The following is a 21,040-nucleotide window of genomic DNA, read 5'->3' as shown; positions in this document are numbered from 1 at the left end:
CTCTCCTCTATTATTTCTAACTTATGTGTGGTGCTTAACATAACACTATTTCTTGTGATGAGCCAGTGCTAAAAGACACCATGCCATCTGTGTGGAAAAATATGTTCGTGTTCTAAATGTTAACCGTGTTATGTTTTAACCTTCAAGTATAGAACTGTGTGTATGTTCCAAATGTTAACGTTTTGTGTTTTTTGGTCTTAAAGTACAGAACTGTATGTGTGTTATAAATGTTAACCATGTTATGTTTTAGCCTTCAAGTGTAGAACTGTGTTCCTGCTCTGAAAGTTATGTTTTGATATGTATAACAGTAAGTCTGGAGAATATATGAATTAAGTAATCATCAAACATCCATTTCCTGAGTGTTTTAACAGTTTCATAAGTAATCATCAAACATCCATTTCCTGAGTGTTTTAACAGTTTCATAAGTACTCATCAAACATCAATTTCCTGACTGTTTTAACAGTTTCATAAGTACTCATCAAACATCCATTTCCTGAGTGTTTTAACAGTTTCATAAGTACTCATCAAACATCAATTTCCTGAGTGTTTTAACAGTTTCATAAGTAATCATCATACATCCATTTCCTGAGTGTTTTAACAGTTTCATAAGTAATCATCATACATCCATTTCACAGGTGTTCTAACAATTTCATAAGTAATCATCAAACATCCATTTCCTGAGTGTTTTAACAGTTTCATAAGTAATCATCAAACATCCATTTCCTGAGTGTTTTAACAGTTTCATAAGTAATCATCAAACATCCATTTCCTGAGTGTTTTAACAGTTTCATAAGTAATCATCAAACATCCATTTCCTGAGTGTTTTAACAGTTTCATAAGTACTCATCAAACATCCATTTCCTGAGTATTTTAACAGTTTCATAAGTAATCATCAAACACCCATTTCCTGAGTGTTTTAACAGTTTCATAAGTAATCATCAAACATCCATTTCCTGAGTGTTTTAACAGTTTCATAAGTAATCATCAAACATCGATTTCCTGAGTGTTTTAACAGTTTCATAAGTACTCATCAAACATCCATTTCCTGAGTGTTTTAACAGTTTCATAAGTACTCATCAAACACCAATTTCCTGAGTGTTTTAACAGTTTGCATAAGTATTCATCAAACATCAATTTCCTGAGTGTTCTAACAATTTCATAAGTACTCATCAAACATCTATTTCCTGAGTGTTTTAACAGTTTCATAAGTAATCATCAAACATCGATTTCCTGAGTGTTCTAACAATTTCATAAGTACTCATCAAACATCTATTTCCTGAGTGTTTTAACAGTTTCATAAGTACTCATCAAACATCCATTTCCTGAGTGTTTTAACAGTTTCATAAGTACTCATCAAACATCCATTTCCTGAGTGTTTTAACAGTTTCATAAGTACTCATCAAACACCAATTTCCTGAGTGTTTTAACAGTTTCATAAGTACTCATCAAACACCAATTTCCTGAGTGTTTTAACAGTTTCATAAGTAATCATCAAACATCCATTTCCTGAGTGTTTTAACAGTTTCATAAGTAATCATCAAACATCCATTTCCTGAGTATTTTAACAGTTTCATAAGTAATCATCAAACACCAATTTCCTGAGTGTTTTAACAGTTTCATAAGTACTCATCAAACACCAATTTCCTGAGTGTTTTAACAGTTTCATAAGTAATCATCAAACATCCATTTCCTGAGTGTTTTAACAGTTTCATAAGTAATCATCAAACATCCATTTCCTGAGTATTTTAACAGTTTCATAAGTAATCATCAAACATCCATTTCCTGAGTGTTTTAACAGTTTCATAAGTAATCATCAAACATCCATTTCCTGAGTGTTCTAACAGTTTCATAAGTACTCATCAAACATCCATTTCCTGAGTATTTTAACAGTTTCATAAGTAATCATCAAACATCCATTTCCTGAGTGTTTTAACAGTTTCATAAGTAATCATCAAACATCCATTTCCTGAGTATTTTAACAGTTTCATAAGTAATCATCAAACATCCATTTCCTGAGTGTTTTAACAGTTTCATAAGTAATCATCAAACATCCATTTCCTGAGTGTTTTAACAGTTTCATAAAGTAATCATCAAACATCCCATTTCCTGAGTGTTTTAACAGTTTTGCATAAGTAATCATCAAACATCCATTTCCTGAGTGTTTTAACAGTTTCATAAGTAATCATCAAACATCCATTTCCTGAGTGTTTTAACAGTTTCATAAGTAATCATCAAACATCCATTTCCACTGAGTGTTTTAACAGTATCATAAGTAATCATCAAACATCCATTTCCTACAGTATTTAAGTAACAGTTTCATAAGTAATCATCAAACATCCATTTCCTGAGTGTTTTAACAGTTTCATAAGTAATCATCAAACATCCATTTCCTGAGTGTTTTAACAGTTTCATAAGTAATCATCAAACATCCATTTCCTGAGTGTTTTAACAGTTTCATAAGTAATCATCAAACATCCATTTCCTGAGTGTTTTAACAGTTTCATAAGTACTCATAAAACATCCATTTCCTTAGTGTTTTAACAGTTTCACAAATGTGGGGTTTACGTAACGAGTAAGGAGGGTGAAACTATGAACCTTTGGGGGGAGGAGGAGTGTTGTTTGGCAAGTATAAGTTAACTTGTTTCGAACGTCAGTTAGTTGCCTAAACCGGTTCATTTCCATTTACTGCCAACATGACAGTATATTTGTCGTAATGAAACGATTATTTAAGTAAAAGAACCTCGATAAGTACAGCTGCGTTTTCGGGCATGCACGTTTCAGTGCTGTTATATAGTGGTCGGATTTTATAATTTGGGATATTTATCGTTTTGAAACCCGAAATAAGCAAGTCTTTGGGGAAGCCTTGTTTTATCAAAATTAAACATCGAAGACTAATAAAATGTGTTGTTTTTATGATAAATCTGCACTTTATCAGTTTTTTGTTATTAGGTTTTTGCGTAAATCTAAGTGTTTTGAGTCTAATTAATAGCATAGGCTTATGTCAGTAACAGTTACAGAAATACAAAGCGTTTGCTCGAATATTATTAAAATTGTTTCCTGGTCGTGGCCCTAATATGGTTATATAATACATCGTAAATTATAGAGATCTTTATTACCACTTAAATGTTTAGAGAAACTATTTACTGTTTAGTTTACATCGCTATATGCAATAATTTTGGAAGTGCACACGTAAAATTACGATTAGGCCTAACTATAATTTATGACAACTTAGGCTTAGCTGATCTGCCTGTACTGCTCATAAGAAAGGCGAGTCCTTTTATCCTGGCTTGTAATAATTTGATATAAACATCGAGTGTTTTTCAAATATACACATAAAAAAAAAACGTGTGATAAAAGTGGAAGAAAATATATGAACTATAAATCATGTAACTGCTTTCAATCGAGTTTTACAAATACTTAGAGTTTATTATATCTTTAATTCAGTTCTTTAAAAAAATGTTCGTTTGGTATATGTGATAAGAGGCCCTCAGCACGCATGTTACGTCTGATAGTAAAAACAAAGTCCGTATAATCGCACGCCATTTTGTTTTAATTTGCAGCTGTATAAAGGTCTTATATATGTAAAAGCCTATTCTATTTAAAGTTCTAGTCTATATAAAGGCCTAATTAATAGTAATGTTGCTTAAGGTGTTTGATTCGAAATCTTTGGGTCGCGAATTCGAAATTCGTCAATGAATATGCTTGTCCTTTCAACCTTGAGGGCGTTATAATGGTGTCTGCGACGATTAATCTCACTACTCATTGGTAAAGAGTAGCTCAAGAGTTGGAGGTAGGCTGTAATACCTATCTTCTTTCCTTCTAAACTATCACTTTAGGGACTGCTCGAGCGGATACCCTTCGGAAAACGTTGTAGGAAATTCAACAAACCACAACCTGTGGATGCTAGTGCAAATAATGACTTAAATGTCTTTGTTTTCTTCGTTTCCTTAAAGCTTTCTACCTCACGAAAGCCCTGGCGGCAATTTCAAGATACACGAATCTTTTTTTCTTTTTTTTAAGGCGAAACTTGTAGGACTGAAGAATACGTATCTAAAATAATAAAGCTTGGTTGAGACGCATTGTTTATTCATGAAAATAAGTTGTTGTTTTTTTATTTTATACCGACAGGATAGACGAAGTTAATGGTTGTTTATGTTTAGACGTGTGTATACCTGTATCAAGGAACACAAATTGTTCTACATATGATGTTTTTATTAACATTTCAACTGAATTGTTTGTGCCTCACACTTGATTGACTAATTATTTGGGCTGGGATTAGCCTATTGTTTGTGTGCTTGCACTACAAATCCATGGATTCATGGTTCGTATCTCACTACAGCAAAATGTGCTTCGCACTTTGGAGTCAGGGGTGTCCTATAGAAGTGACAGTCCAATCTCGCTGTTCTATCACGCACGAGTTATTGAGTTGGCGGAAGGTACTATTGAATAGTTGCCTTTCCATTCAATTTATCAATTCAAAAGTAGAGGCGGTTACGTACAGACAGTTCTTTATGTGGCTTTGGGTGAAAATTCTGAAAAAACAAAAGCATTAAATCTTTGGGAAAAAACAAACTTGTTAATTTGTTGAAAATGTTTCAAAATTCAACACAATGTTTCGAAGTTCGTGAAATTGAAACACGTGGTTTATATCAATCAACCACAATCCCAGCAACCCCCAGATTTAGTTGGTGGTGTGTGCCATGTTCATGTAGAGACGAATGAACTTCAGAAACCTTATTTTTCTTTGACCATTGAGATGAACGATATTCAACGTCAAAACAGCAACCAATTCTATCAAATCCAAACAGCAACTAGTTTCTAGAGTAGTAATTAACTATTCAGTGAAAATACTCTTTTTCAGCTTGCTAAAATACAATTTTCAGCCGCGGTATAACGGCTCGTAGAATGGTTCCGAGTTTGTTTTTTCAACTACAAACGTTTAGTTTGCAGCTTCATCACCTTTTGGCCGATTTTCAATCTAATTACAATGTTGGACTCAGGTGATGAAACCCTTTCGATTGATATATTTGGCCACACCCTAGATCTCATAGATTAATTTGCTGTAACATAATTTAAATTTGAGGTAGTCTGGTAGAGATCTTAATAAGCAATGAAATCGAGTCTGATATTCGAGCGTCCAAATCTTGGTATTGGTGGCGCACAAAAACATAGGTAATAAAAAGTGGAAAATGGCCTCATAGATTAATTTACTCTAATTCTGCCTAAAATAGTTGCAAGTGCCACAGCTATTAAGGATTTCCTTTTGTTATTATCCATTTCTATATAGTATAACAGTTTCAACCAAAATTATTTTAGCTTTCGACAAAAAGCATTCCCTTGATGACTCAAAGATATTTCTGAAGATTTACTTTGCAAAAAAATCTGGTTTTGATACCCGTGGTGGGCAGAGCACAGTTAGCCCATTGTGTAATAAATAACCTTAGTATTCCAGAATGTTTTCCATTGTGTGGCTTTGTAATTAACAATATAAAAACAAATAAGCAACAAAGATAAAGCGTGGACTAACAGTAAATCAGGACACCTATTGGCTGAATGTGTAAATGTGACGCAACGTCACAATATTAATAAACCTTTAGCAAAGAACAATACTGAAAGCAAACTCTTTGTATCATCAACCATTATAAACAATGAACATTTTTACTTTTTTTGCACAAGGCAAAAGTAATTGTTTTATTATTTATCTTATATTTCTTGTTAGGAAAATTAACATGTTCTGTTAATCATTAACTGCACATGTACATTCCAGTGTTTTAATACATCAAAGCGATAAACATTATCTGTAGTGGCATAAGCCATCTCATACTTTCTGATAACTTATAGAACATTGTACTGTAGGTATAATTTTAAGAGAAAAAACAAAGGTGCCAGTTTTTCTTTTGAATTTGCACATAAGCAAGTTGATGTAATGAAACGCAGAGTATCAGAACTTCATTTTGAATTTATTTGGCGCTACGTCATTAGGGTGACGTTGACAAATTAAAGAGCTACTTCCTGTGGAAGTGATGTGCTACTGTGACTCTAGAAGGAATTACTTCTGGTGAAAATAATATCCACAAAGAATAACGTTCACAAGTGTGATGACAGAGTTCTTCCGTGCGTCTGTAACGAGTCATTTCCAGGAAAATGTAGGTTTCACTAACACAGTAAGGCTACAGCTATTAAGTTAGAAGAAAGAGACGTTTGATAATACCATCTAAGTATAATACAATGTTTAACATTTAATGCAATATGTATGTAGTATTGACAAAGTTAAAGCAATTGGTACGACTGATGGACTTATACCCAGACGTATATGGGAGTAAACTTGGATTCTGTCGGAATACCGTTTGTTATACACAAAGCGACGGAATGGGCTATTTGTGCTGTGCTTACTATGTGTATTAAAGCCCAGCTTTTAGCGTCATAAGCCTTTAGATGTACCGCCGACCTCCTGGGGACTTGTACAAATACACCCCTTGTAAAACAGCGGTAAGTTTACAAACTTACAACGCTAATTTCAAAATTCGACTTCCCGCGCTGGACATAGCGGATAGCCTAATGTGACATTGTTCTAAATATAAACTTAAAAGTTAAACAACGTTTTCTTCGAACTCTGAAACGTGAATTGCCATTTAGGGTTACACAGAGGTAATGATTTTGTTGAGATTTTTCTCACTGGACGTAATAACTAAAAAAAAAGTATTATTTTTATACACGTTTATAAATAGATAAATAGATAAATAAAATTAAGAATTTAGGTTGGTTAAGTGCCACTAGATGTCACTATATTAACTAGTAATGTTTTTCTTTCTCTTTCTAAGTCGCTCTTAGAATTTCTGTTGACTCAGTAAGAATTACGCATGCGCATTTAATTACGTAAAGATACATTTCAAAATTCTTTAATGTCACCCTATTATAGACTGAAGAAGAGTTGTGTGTGTTTTGAGAGTTGTGATTTTCAAACGATTTGTTTCTTATTTCAGGCTATCCAGAGGGATAATCCAGCTCGCCAGGCATTGGCCAAAGTGAACGTAATAGTGGAAGACATAAACGATAACATTCCAGTCTTTGAATATGATTCGTACAACATCACTGTGGTTGAAAATCTTCCACCAGGGTTTAATGTAATTCAGGTGTTTGCCCATGATAGAGATATGGTAAGCCTAATTTTTTTAGCATTTTATCTCTGTTGGATAGGCGTCCCCAGTATGTGGGAGACAACAGTGTGTCGGTTTGGATTAATTTTTCTTTATACGTTAATTGTTTCTATTTTATTGTCAAACTTATGAAAATTTCACACGACTTGTGATCAACATAACCATTCTATATTTAAAAATTGTTAATCAGGGAGAAAAACGGTCACCATCGCCCGTCGCCTTCCATGCAGCTACTCTTAATTGAATATAATAATGACTCTAACAGCTATAATGTGATTGTCTTCTTATAGCAAAGCCATATCAGGCTATCTGCAGAGTCCTCCGAGGGTAACTGGACCCCTAAGTTTAGTGTTTTATATCTAAAGACTGGTGGACTACAGTAATAATACTCCCCACAAATGAAAGTACAAAAGTGTTCAGTGGTCTACAGCAGTTCAAACTGTGGTGGACAGGCATGGCCAGGTGGTTAGGACGTTTGACTCGTAATCTGAGGGTCACACTAAAACATGCTCGTCCTTTCAGCCGTGGGAGCGTTATAACATGACGGTTAACCCCATTATCCGTTGATAAAAACGTACCCCAAGAGTTGGCGAAGGGAGGTGATAACTAGCTGCCTTCCCTCTAGTCTCAAACTGCTAAATTAGGGATGGCTAGCGCAGATAGCCTTCGTGTAGCTTTACGCGTAATTCTAAATCAAACCAACTTTGGACCTCCTGGTCTACTGCTAAGCACGTTAAACACCAGGTCACTCTAAGCCTTGTCTCTGATAAATAATAAATTAAAGCGGCTCAGAAAAAAAAATCCAAAATAAAAATAATTAATTTTGATTTTACTCACTGAATAAAATAATTTCTTATTTTAACGCCTGCACTCCGAATTCCTCCAAATGTACACAATTGAAAATAATTATGGAAACAGTGAGTACAATGAATATAAAACACACATTCTGGGGCTGTTTTGTGGAAATGAACTGCACCAGACTACTGTTACATTGTAACTGAATTAAACCATTCACAGTAGTAGCTTGGTGATACATTCCTGGTTCTCAGGACAAATATGCAACACGATAAACAGGTAGAAACTGAGGTTTGTGCTGGTGAAGCCAGCTGTAAAGTGAATCAAAATTTCATTTCTCAGTAGAAGCTTCATGGAAACAATGAAGAAGTTACTTGAAAGTAGTATTATCATTGTTAACAACAGCAGTAGTCAACCGGAAAACCCAAACTCTTTAACAGTGATGTCAGGTAAATCTGGGTATGTTTGTTTTTTGTGACAAATGTCAACTGATAACGATCTTCTTGGTGCTCTAGAGTAAAACGAAATAACCGTTAACAATGTGTAGCTGCTCAAATATTGATGTTTAGGAGAAAGATAATCAAATCAGTGGAGTATTATCAGATTTTAAATAATGGGATTAGCAAAGGACGGTGGGTGTTCTTTATAGATGTTTCCTTGGTTTGAATTTCGCACAAAGCTACACAAGGGCTATCTGCGCTAGCCGTCCCTAAGTTAACAGTGTAAGACAAGAGGGAAGGCAAGCTAATCATCACCACCCACTGCTAATTCTTTTACCAACGAATAGTGGGATTGACCGTCACTTTATAACGCCTCCACGGCTGAAAGGGCGACTATGTTTGGTGCAACGAGTATTCGAACCCGCGACCGTCAGATTACGAGTCGAACGCCTTAACTCACCTGGCCATGCCGGCCCTTTATAGATGGTTAAAATTCAATTGTTATGGAATCAGTCAATAACATTTGGAGTTGGAAGTCAACACAAAAATTGATGGTACCCTGACTACTGGCAGGTACAGTTAGAATCTCGTCTGTAAACATTGCAATACAAAGTACGCAGAAAATATGATGAAATGACATATGGAAATGAAAAGAGGAAAATGGAGCACTCACATTTACCCCTGAACCTGCACAACTTCGCAGTACGAATATTTGTGAGATTGTATGTGAATATGTGGAAACTTTCAAGGTTAAACGCCAGTATGATTAGGAAAACAAACTGGGTGTTGAAACCGTTATTTTAGGTCATGCGAAGATGAAATCAAATGTTAGAAATTTACCTCCCCATAAATACAAGGATTTAGCAATAAAATCACAACTAACACGAAAAGTTTAATCATATTTTACGGCTTTGTTAGGGAATATTGTTTTAGGTTCTGTCACAATATTAATACACGGCACCATTCAAAGGGATTATTCACTTTACATTGTGTGCCCAAGGTCAAATATTTCACCAAGAATTTTACTGACATGATGGGAACATAGAAGAATAACATAGGGATTATGTTGTCAGTAGTGTTGTAGTATGTTCTATTGATGATTGATTATGTTGTCAGTAGTGTTGTAGTATGTTCTATTGATGATTGATTATGTTGTCAGTAGTGTTGTAGTATGTTCTATTGATGATTGATTATGTTGTCAGTAGTGTTGTATCAAGTTCTATTGCTGATTGATTATGTTGTCAGTAGTGTTGTAGTATGTTCTATTGATGATTGATTATGTTGTCAGTAGTGTTGTACTATGTTCTATTGATGACTGATTATGTTGTCAGTAGTGTTGTAGTATGTTCTATTGATGATTGATTATGTTGTCAGTAGTGTTGTAGTATGTTCTATTGATGATTGATTATGTTGTCAGTAGTGTTGTATCAAGTTCTATTGCTGATTGATTATGTTGTCAGTAGTGTTGTAGTATGTTCTATTGATGATTGATTATGTTGTCAGTAGTGTTGTACTATGTTCTATTGATGACTGATTATGTTGTCAGTAGTGTTGTAGTATGTTCTATTGATGATTGATTGTGTTGTTAGTAGTGTTATAGTATGTTCTATTGATGACTGATTATGTTGTCAGTAGTGTTGTAGTATGTTCTATTGATGACTGATTATGTTGTCAGAAGTGTTGTGGTATGTTCTATTGATGACTGATTATGTTGTCAGTAGTGTTGTAGTATGTTCTATTGATGACTGATTATGTTGTCAGAAGTGTTGTAGTATGTTCTATTGATGATTGATTATGTTGTCAGTAGTGTTGTACTATGTTCTATTGATGACTGATTATGTTGTCAGTAGTGTTGTAGTATGTTCTATTGATGACTGATTATGTTGTCAGAAGTGTTGTAGTATGTTCTATTGATGATTGATTGTGTTGTCAGTAGTGTTGTAGTATGTTTTATTGATGATTGATTATGTTGTCAGTAGTGTTGTACTATGTTCTATTGATGATTGATTATGTTGTCAGTAGTGTTGTACTATGTTCTATTGATGATTGATTATGTTGTCAGTAGTGTTGTAGTATGTTCTATTGATGACTGATTATGTTGTCAGTAGTGTTGTAGTATGTTCTATTGATGACTGATTATGTTGTCAGTAGTGTTGTAGTATGTTCTATTGATGACTGATTATGTTGTCAGAAGTGTTGTAGTATGTTCTATTGATGACTGATTATGTTGTCAGTAGTGTTGTAGTATGTTCTATTGATGACTGATTATGTTGTCAGTAGTGTTGTAGTATGTTCTATTGATGATTATGTTGTTAACAGTGATGTTGTATAACTTCAGGAATGACTGTGAAGTCCCACTGTTCTATCAGATAAAAGTATTTAATAGCTTTCGGTCTGAACTGTTAACTCGTTGTTTCACTGTCAGTTCAAAATTCAGGACCGAGAACAGTTTGAAGTCTAAACTGTAAGAGAAACAAAATTGAAACAGGAAGTAAATTGTATCTTGTTGACACTTAATTAAAACTCGTGTTTTACAAAATGTGTTGTTTCCGTTTCTAGGGAGACAATGCTAAGTTTAAGTACCATTTGGAGGATGAATCTCGAGCTTTTTCAGTGGACGAATCAAATGGATGGATCAAAGTTCATGACCCTTCCAAGCTGGACAGAGAAACCAAAGATTTACTAATTATGAAGGTAGTGATACAAATAATTAAATACTAGTAATTTATTTATAGTTTTGGTTAATTTTTTTTTACAAACTGATGTCGATTAAGGCACAACGGTTCACATTTCTGGTTGTTCTGATGACATGAAGGTGGCGCAACAATCTGAAGAACTGTGTTTCAATAAACAACTATTTAGATTGTTATATATATTTGTGTATCTTGTTTCTAAAGTCACAGAGAAAATTAATAGCACTAAATAACAACATTTATTTCTTTTCAGACGTTCGTATTTAAAACTCTTAAATTCAAAGTAAGGAGTGGTTTTAGAAGCGTTTTTCTTGTTTCTCCGCATGTACCAAGTTATCAACTGAAGCAGTGGTGTAAAACACGCTTTGCAATAACGAACAAAAATTCGAACTGGGTTACAGTTTTCTCAACAAGATAGTTATCTATAAAACTCGCGTGCTCACGCTAAGCCGTGTCTTTGGCAAACGTAACAACGAAAACGTTTGTGTTGGAACACTAAAGATAGGTACTGTAATTAATTTTCGACATCTTTACTTGTCGAAGAAATGTTTAAGATATTCTATTTTATGTTCATTAAACGTGTTCAGAAACGAGTTTTATATCTCAAGCTTTGTGATGGATATCACTTGCTTTATATTCTCGGCTATTATTTTTATTTGGGTTCAAGCTACCATGACTTGTTTATATATATATGTATGTATATTCCTGAAACTTGTATTTTTAGGGTAGTTTTTTTCATAATTATGTAGAATTGAATGAAAAACATGTCATAAGGATACAGTTTAAAACATAATAGTATTTCGTTATCAGATGTAGGTGTTATATCAACTGTAGGTGTCCTATACCTTAAACAAGTGTAATTTATAGTGTATTCAAAAATAACAACAAAGTCTTAGTTATTTCCGGGTTGAATGTTGCTTCTGAAACGGACACTTCACACTTGTTACTTCTGAGAGTTCGGGGGAGGGAATATTTCCGGATAAGGTGCTACCTCTGAAATTGGGGGGCTATCTCCAAATAGGTTGTTACTTTCGAGACTGGGTGGTTATTTTTGGGTATGTTGTTACTTTCGAGACTGGGTGGTTATTTTCGGGTTTGTTGTTACTTTCGAGATTGGGTGGTTATTTTTGGGTAGGTTGTTACTTTCCAGATTGGGTGGTTATTTTCGGGTAGGTTGTTACTTTCCAGATTGGGTGGTTATTTTTGGGTAGGTTGTTACTTTCCAGATTGGGTGGTTATTTTTGGGTAGGTTGTTACTTTTCATATTGGGTGGTTATTTTCGGGTAGGTTGTTACTTTCCAGATTGGGTGGTTATTTTCGGGTAGGTTGTTACTTTCCAGATTGGGTGGTTATTTTTGGGTAGGTTGTTACTTTCCAGATTGGGTGGTTATTTTTGGGTAGGTTGTTACTTTTCATATTGGGTGGTTATTTTCGGGTAGGTTGTTACTTTCCAGATTGGGTGGTTATTTTCGGGTAGGTTGTTACTTTCCAGATTGGGTGGTTATTTTCGGGTAGGTTGTTACTTTCCAGATTGGGTGGTTATTTTTGGTAGGTTGTTACTTTCCAGATTGGGTGGTTATTTTGGGTAGGTTGTTACTTCCAGATTGGGTGGTTATTTTTGGGTAGGTTGTTACTTTCCAGATTGGGTGGTTATTTTGGGTAGGTTGTTACTTTCCAGATTGGGTGGTTATTTTCGGGTAGGTTGTTACTTTCCAGATTGGGTGGTTATTTTTGGGTAGTTTGTTACTTTCCAGATTGGGTGGTTATTTTTGGGTAGGTTGTTACTTTCCAGATTGGGTGGTTATTTTTGGGTAGGTTGTTACTTTCCAGATTGGATGGTTATTTTCTGGTAAGTTGTTACTTTCCAGATTGGGTGGTTATTTTGGTAAGTTGTTACTTTCCAGATTGGGTGGTTATTTTTGGTAGGTTGTTACTTTCCAGATTGGGTGGTTATTTTTGGGTAGGTTGTTACTTTCCAGATTGGGTGGTTATTTTTGGGTAGGTTGTTACTTTCCAGATTGGGTGGTTATTTTTGGGTAGATTGTTACTTTCCAGATTGGGTGGTTATTTTCGGGTAGGTTGTTACTTTCCAGATTGGGTGGTTATTTTTGGGTAGTTTGTTACTTTCCAGATTGGGTGGTTATTTTTGGGTAGGTTGTTACTTTCCAGATTGGATGGTTATTTTCTGGTAAGTTGTTACTTTCCAGATTGGGTGGTTATTTTCTGGTAAGTTGTTACTTTCGAGATTGGGTGGTTATTTTCTGGAAAGTTGTTACTTTCGAGATTGGGTGGTTATTTTTGGGTATGTTGTTACTTTCGAGACTGGGTGGTTATTTTCGGGTTTGTTGTTACTTTCGAGATTGGGTGGTTATTTTTGGGTAGGTTGTTACTTTCCAGATTGGGTGGTTATTTTTGGGTAGGTTGTTACTTTCCAGATTGGGTGGTTATTTTGGGTAGGTTGTTACTTTCCAGATTGGGTGGTTATTTTGGGTAGATTGTTACTTTCCAGATTGGGTGGTTATTTTCGGGTAGGTTGTTACTTTCCAGATTGGGTGGTTATTTTTGGGTAGTTTGTTACTTTCCAGATTGGGTGGTTATTTTTGGGTAGGTTGTTACTTTCCAGATTGGATGGTTATTTTCTGGTAAGTTGTTACTTTCCAGATTGGGTGGTTATTTTCTGGTAAGTTGTTACTTTCGAGATTGGGTGGTTATTTTCTGGAAAGTTGTTACTTTCGAGATGGGTGGTTATTTTTGGGCATGTTGTTACTTTCGAGACTGGGTGGTTATTTTCGGGTTTGTTGTTACTTTCGAGATTGGGTGGTTATTTTTGGGTAGGTTGTTACTTTCCAGATTGGGTGGTTATTTTTGGGTAGGTTGTTACTTTCCAGATTGGGTGGTTATTTTTGGGTAGGTTGTTACTTTCCAGATTGGGTGGTTATTTTTGGGTAGATTGTTACTTTCCAGATTGGGTGGTTATTTTCGGGTAGGTTGTTACTTTCCAGATTGGGTGGTTATTTTTGGGTAGTTTGTTACTTTGCAGATTGGGTGGTTATTTTTGGGTAGGTTGTTACTTTCCAGATTGGATGGTTATTTTCTGGTAAGTTGTTACTTTCCAGATTGGGTGGTTATTTTCTGGTAAGTTGTTACTTTCGAGATTGGGTGGTTATTTTCTGGAAAGTTGTTACTTTCCAGATTGGGTGGTTATTTTCTGGAAAGTTGTTACTTTCGAGATTGGAGTGTTAAAGTTCATGAATGATCTACAACATTAACACTTCACGGATGATAAACATAGAGAAACTGTGTTTAAAGACAATATTTCTTTCCAGCTTTCTTTGTTTTGGTGTTTATTTCTCGTGTCATGCCAACAGGTGACAGCGAAGGAAGTCCTACCGAACGTCAACCCCAATGTTCCTGAAAGTTTCACTCAAGTCCAGATTCATCTTCTTGATGCAAATGATAACAATCCACAGTTTATACCAGAACCTGCTTATAACTTTATTGTAACAGAAACTGATCCCCCAGGAAGTACCCTTGGCTTTGTAAGTTTTGTTTGTAGTTGTTTTTATGTTCTTAAAATAATGCGATGTTTTATTTTATTAATAAAATTATAGGAGGTTTAAACTTGAGTTTAAACACAGAAACCTAGTTGAAGTCGAAACGTATCTCAAGACGGCTGTATGGGTATTAAAATTTTTTATTAAAATGACCTGAGAAAGTTCAAACGTTGTTATCTAACTTTATTTTAGTACCTATAGCAACTGTCTTGAAATAGGAAGTCACTGTTCGAATTGAGGAGGAATATCGCTCCCATACGTCTGTGTTACAAAGTAACTGTTCGTATTGAGGGGGAATATCGCTCCCATACGTCTGTGTTACAAAGTCACTGTTCGAATTGAGGGGGAATATCGCTCCCATTCGTCTGTGTTACAAAGTAACTGTTCGTATTGAGGGGGAATATCGCTCCCATACGTCTGTGTTACAAAGTCACTGTTCGAATTGAGGGGGAATATCGCTCGCATACGTCTGTGTTACAAAGTCACTGTTCGAATTGAGGGGGAATATCGCTCCCATTCGTCTGTGTTACAAAGTCACTGTTCGTATTGAGGGGGAATATCGCTCCCATACGTCTGTGTTACAAAGTCACTGTTCGAATTGAGGGGGAATATCGCTCCCATTCGTCTGTGTTACAAAGTCACTGTTCGTATTGAGGGGGAATATCGCTCCCATACGTCTGTGTTACAAAGTCACTGTTCGAATTGAGGGGGAATATCGCTCCCATACGTTTGTGTTACAAAGTCACTGTTCGAATTGAGGGGGAATATCGCTCCCATACGTCTGTGTTACAAAGTCACTGTTCGTTTTGAGGGGTAATATCGCTCCCATACGTCTGTGTTACAAAGTCACTGTTCGTATTGAGGGGGAATATCGCTCCCATACGTCTGTGTTACAAAGTCACTGTTCGTATTGAGGGGGAATATCGCTCGCATACGTCTGTGTTACAAAGTCACTGTTCGTATTGAGGGGGAATATCGCTCCCATACGTCTGTGTTACAAAGTCACTGTTCGAATTGAGGGGGAATATCGCTCCCATACGTTTGTGTTACAAAGTCACTGTTCGAATTGAGGGGGAATATCGCTCCCATACGTCTGTGTTACAAAGTAACTGTTCGAATTGAGGGGGAATATCGCTCCCATACGTCTGTGTTACAAAGTCACTGTTCGTTTTGAGGGGGAATATCGCTCCCATACGTCTGTGTTACAAAGTCACTGTTCGTATTGAGGGGGAATATCGCCCCCATACGTCTGTGTTACAAAGTCACTGTTCGTATTGAGGGGGAATATCGCTCCCATACGTCTGTGTTACAAAGTCACTGTTCGTATTGAGGGGGAATATCGCTCCCATACGTCTGTGTTACAAAGTCACTGTTCGAATTGAGGGGGAATATCGCTCCCATACGTCTGTGTTACAAAGTCACTGTTCGAATTGAGGGGGAATATCGCTCCCATACGTCTGTGTTACAAAGTAACTGTTCGTATTGAGGGGGAATATCGCTCCCATACGTCTGTGTTACAAAGTCACTGTTCGAATTGAGGGGGAATATCGCTCGCATACGTCTGTGTTACAAAGTCACTGTTCGTTTTGAGGGGTAATATCGCTCCCATACGTCTGTGTTACAAAGTCACTGTTCGTATTGAGGGGGAATATCGCTCCCATACGTCTGTGTTACAAAGTCACTGTTCGAATTGAGGGGGAATATCGCTCCCATACGTCTGTGTTACAAAGTCACTGTTCGAATTGAGGGGGAATATCGCTCCCATACGTCTGTGTTACAAAGTCACTGTTCGTATTGAGGGGAATATCGCCCCATACGTCTGTGTTACAAAGTCACTGTTCGAATTGAGGGGGAATATCGCTCCCATACGTCTGTGTTACAAAGTAACTGTTCGAATTGAGGGGGAATATCGCTCCCATACGTCTGTGTTACTAAGTCACTGTTCGTATTGAGGGGGAATATCGCTCCCATACGTCTGTGTTACAAAGTCACTGTTCGAATTGAGGGGGAATATCGCTCCCATACGTCTGTGTTACAAAGTAACTGTTCGAATTGAGGGGGAATATCGCTCCCATACGTCTGTGTTACAAAGTCACTGTTCGTATTGAGGGGGAATATCGCTCCCATACCTCTGTGAACAGATTTCCTCTTATGTTTTTTATTCTTATTTTTATAATTCGAGTGCTAGATAAAGGTTAATTTATTGGTGTCTGGAATGGATTGATAAAATAAAGTATCGTATTTTATTGGTGGATTTTATAAAGTATCCACTTTAATTGGTGGAGTTTATAAAGTATCCACTTTGATTGGCGAATTTTATAATGTACCTTCTTTGATTGCAGATTGTATAAAGTATTCACATTGATTGATGGCTTTTATAAGGTATCCATTTTGATTGGTGAACTCAAAAAATGTCCTTGTGATTGACAAATGGTAAAAATCGCCTGTTTCGAGGAGAAGAGGTGAAAATTATGACGAATTTTATTTTTTGTTAATGTTCTGCCCGTTAATGTTACCATATATAGAGTTATTTTATTTAAAATGATGATAGATTCCTGTCTACAGGTGAAAGCTATCGACCCAGACATCGGAGTGAACGGTGTCATCCACTACTCTAAACAAGACGACTATTTAAGTAAATCCGCACCATTCGGCGTTCATGCTGTTAATGGATCTATTTACGTTCTGGATAAGTTTTCTAAGATCCACCTCAAACCTGCTCAGTATACCTTCTTTGTTCTTGCTACTGATTCAGCTGATATTGGATACGAGAGAAGGTACGTGGTCATTTTCAAAAGTGTTTAGGCTTAGCAACACAATAATTTAGTTTATTATAAGTTTCATTGTGTGTTTGTTCTTGTTTTGTTTTTTGAGTCAGTATGTTTTATTGTCTGGTATGATATGAGTATCCATTTTTAAAATAAAACAAAGATGGAAGGCAGCTAGCCAACACTACCCACTGCCAACTTTTGAGCTACTCTTTTACCAACGAATAATGGGATTAACCGTAATATTATAATGCCTTCATGGATGAAATTGCGGGTGTGTAAAGAAGGCGTGTGTGTGTTTGAATTAGGATTTTACAATCTTTATTTAGGTTAGTCCTAGTCGGCCGGTATTTCAAAACAACAAACATCAACGTTATTGTGTTACTTTGACAAATGTTTTATGTAACGAGAACCATAGCTTCACTCATTTGTAAACTACGAAACTCAAGAGGAAGAGAAATATTAAAACGTTTGGTTTAATTAGTTTTGAATCAAATAGATGATTGGTTTATTGAGTGATATAATGACGTATATTTATATCCAGGTCATCAGTCGCCGTAATTCGTGTTAACGTCACAGACGTCAACAACAATATTCCAGAATTTGAGGGCGCCCCCTATGAGGCATTCGTGGGAGAAAGTTTGCCACCTGGTGCCTTTGTTTCTCAAGTCCTTGTACGTATTTGGGCTTACGTCTCTTATCGTAAAGTTTGTCTTTTAAATATATTATTTCATTTCGTTACTGTACAATATAGAAAATAATAATCTAAGATGATGTAAGTATTTTTTGTTTTACGAATTTCGGTTATATGAAGTTATGTTTTGTTTGTAACTTCTCTTTAAATGCCCTGTTTCCAATGACGTATTCCTTTTAAACAGTTGTCACATTTAAACTTGCGAGTTTTTACAAACAGTTTTTAAATTCTATGTAGAAAGGTTTGATTGATTTGGTGGTGTAATATCTTATAATGTTAATCTATTTGTAACGCTTATTCTAATGTTCCCACTGGCGCAACTGTAAGTGTAAAAGTAAATAGCACTGAAATAGAAGGTTTAATCCCTGTAGTGACCACAACACAAGTTACTCAGCAGTCTGACCCTAAGCAACAACAAAATGATTTATTTTAACAAGAGTTATGAACATATTTAGACTTAGTACTGTTATAAAGGGAGTTAAAGATATTCACGTGACAGTTGGTATTGCTTAAAAAGATATTAAAATGTTCACCAGATACTGTTTCTGGAGTGTTCAAAATTCTCACGAAACCACTCCTGTTTATCATATTTAATCTAGGTGCTTACAAACACTCACTTGTATACCTCCTTGATGTCCACAAAACATTCCTAAGGCTGATGAGAAAATACGTCAAAAATATTTTGAAATACAAAGATTAGTAGCGAATAATTTTGTACAATTTGATGTAGGATTACATTAAAACTGTTAACCAGCCTGAGTTATCCAATAAAAACATCATATATTATTATACTACTATGTATATTGATACACAATCTAAGATAGGGACATACACACACATATATATATAGTTATCCAGTACCACACAACACATCACAATATATGTGTATTCTTACTAAATACATATACAAGAGAAAGGTGCAGTACCACAAAACACATCACAATATATATGTGTATTCTTACTAAACACATATACAAGAGATGGGTGCAGTACCACACAGGACATCACAATATATATGTGTATTCTTACTAAACACATATACAAGAGATGGGTGCAGTACCACACAGGACATCACAATATATATGTGTATTCTTACTAAACACATAAACAAGAGATGGATGCAATACCACACAAGACATCACAATATATGTGTATTCTTACTAAACACATATACAAGAGATAGGTGCAGTACCACACAACACATCACAATATATGTGTATTCTTACTAAACACATATACAAGAGATAGGTTCAGTACCACACAACACATCACAATATATATGTGTATTCTTACTAAACACATATACAAGAGATAGGTTCAGTACCACACAACACATCACAATATATATGTGTATTCTTACTAAACACATATACAAGAGATAGGTTCAGTACCACACAACACATCACAATATATATGTGTATTCTTACTAAACACATATACAAGAGATAGGTGCAGTACCACACAAGACATCACAATATATGTGTATTCTTACTAAACACATATACAAGAGAAAGGTGCAGCACCACACGAGACATCACAATATATATGTGTATTTTTACTAAACACATATACAAGAGATGGATGCAGTACCACACAACACATCACAATATATGTGTATTCATACTTGTAGGCTCGAGATCCAGACGTTGAGACGGTACTAACATACTTCATCGTAGCTGGGAATGAGGAAGAAAAGTTTACAATTGATCCAGAAAGGTAAACACGATCCTTTCAATAACCAATCAAATGTTTTATCAATATCTACACGTGCCTGAAATGTTGACGTAGCTGCAAAAGACGTTTATGAAATATTCTGGCAAACCTTTCTGTTTAACTAAGTTCGTAAATCAAACTGTTCTTAAGAGACTGCGGTACAATGAAGATGGTACATACGTTTCAGTTACATTTGATACAAATAGTGTTAATTTTACATGTTGTTACGTGATAACACGAGAACGACTGGTGCTAATTTTTATCTCGTATTTTAATGTCTGTTACGTGATAATACGAGAACAACTGGTGCTAATTTTTATCTCGTATTTTAATGTCTGTTACGTGATAATACGAGAACAACTGGTGCTAATTTTTATCTCGTATTTTAATGTCTGTTACGTGATAATACGAGAACAACTGGTGCTAATTTTTATCCCGTATTTTAATGTCTGTTACGTGATAATACGAGAACAACTGGTGCTAATTTTTATCTCGTATTTTAATGTCTGTTACGTGATAATACGAGAACAACTGGTGCTAATTTTTATCCCGTATTTTAATGTCTGTTACGTGATAATACGAGAACAACTGGTACTAATTTTTATCCCGTATTTTAATGTCTGTTACGTGATAATAGGAGAACAATTGGTGCTAATCTTTATGCCGTATTTTAATGTCTGTTACGTGATAATACGAGAACAACTGGTGCTAATTTTTATCTCGTATTTTAATGTCTGTTACGTGATAATACGAGAACAACTGGTACTAATTTTTATCCCGTATTTTAATGTCTGTTACGTGATAACACGAGAACAAGTGGTGCTAAATTTTATTCCGTATTTTAATGTCTGTTACGTGATAACACGAGAACAACTGGTGCTAATTTTTATCCCGTATTTTAATGTCTGTTACGTGATAACACGAGAACAAGTGGTGCTAAATTTTATCCCGTATTTTAATGTCTGTTTCGTGATAACACGAGAACAACTGGTGCTAATTTTTATCCCGTATTTTAGATGTCTGTTACGTGACAATAGGAGAATGAATATTTAGTTATGTAAAAGAATACGAGGGCTGTTCAAAAATACGCGGACTGACGTCATAAAACAAAATGTACTTTATTTAGAAGTTACAGGTCTGGGACCCCTTCAAAGTACTCTCCTCCCCAACGCACACACTTATCCCAACGGTGTTTCCACTTGTTGAAACAGTCCTGCTGCGCTTCT

At 35.5% G+C, this 21,040-nt stretch overlaps 1 protein-coding gene across 1 annotated transcript in view; it reads left to right on the top strand.

Moving 5' to 3' along the window:
- Positions 1–6,887: 6,887 nt before the first annotated feature.
- LOC143235757 (protocadherin Fat 4-like) overlaps positions 6,888–21,040 on the top strand; it is a 45,601-nt gene continuing 31,448 nt past the window's right edge. The window contains exons 1-6 of the mRNA XM_076473960.1: positions 6,888–7,157; positions 10,952–11,086; positions 14,454–14,624; positions 17,205–17,416; positions 17,952–18,081; positions 19,732–19,817. Of these exons, the coding sequence (XP_076330075.1) occupies positions 6,903–7,157; positions 10,952–11,086; positions 14,454–14,624; positions 17,205–17,416; positions 17,952–18,081; positions 19,732–19,817 (989 nt within the window). The 5' untranslated portion in view covers positions 6,888–6,902. The remainder of the gene's footprint in view (positions 7,158–10,951; positions 11,087–14,453; positions 14,625–17,204; positions 17,417–17,951; positions 18,082–19,731; positions 19,818–21,040) is intronic.

The sequence above is a fragment of the Tachypleus tridentatus genome, chromosome 12, assembly GCF_004210375.1.
Source record: "Tachypleus tridentatus isolate NWPU-2018 chromosome 12, ASM421037v1, whole genome shotgun sequence".
NCBI classification, from domain to species: domain Eukaryota; kingdom Metazoa; phylum Arthropoda; class Merostomata; order Xiphosura; family Limulidae; genus Tachypleus; species Tachypleus tridentatus.
This window is presented reverse-complemented; position numbering and strand designations above follow the sequence as displayed.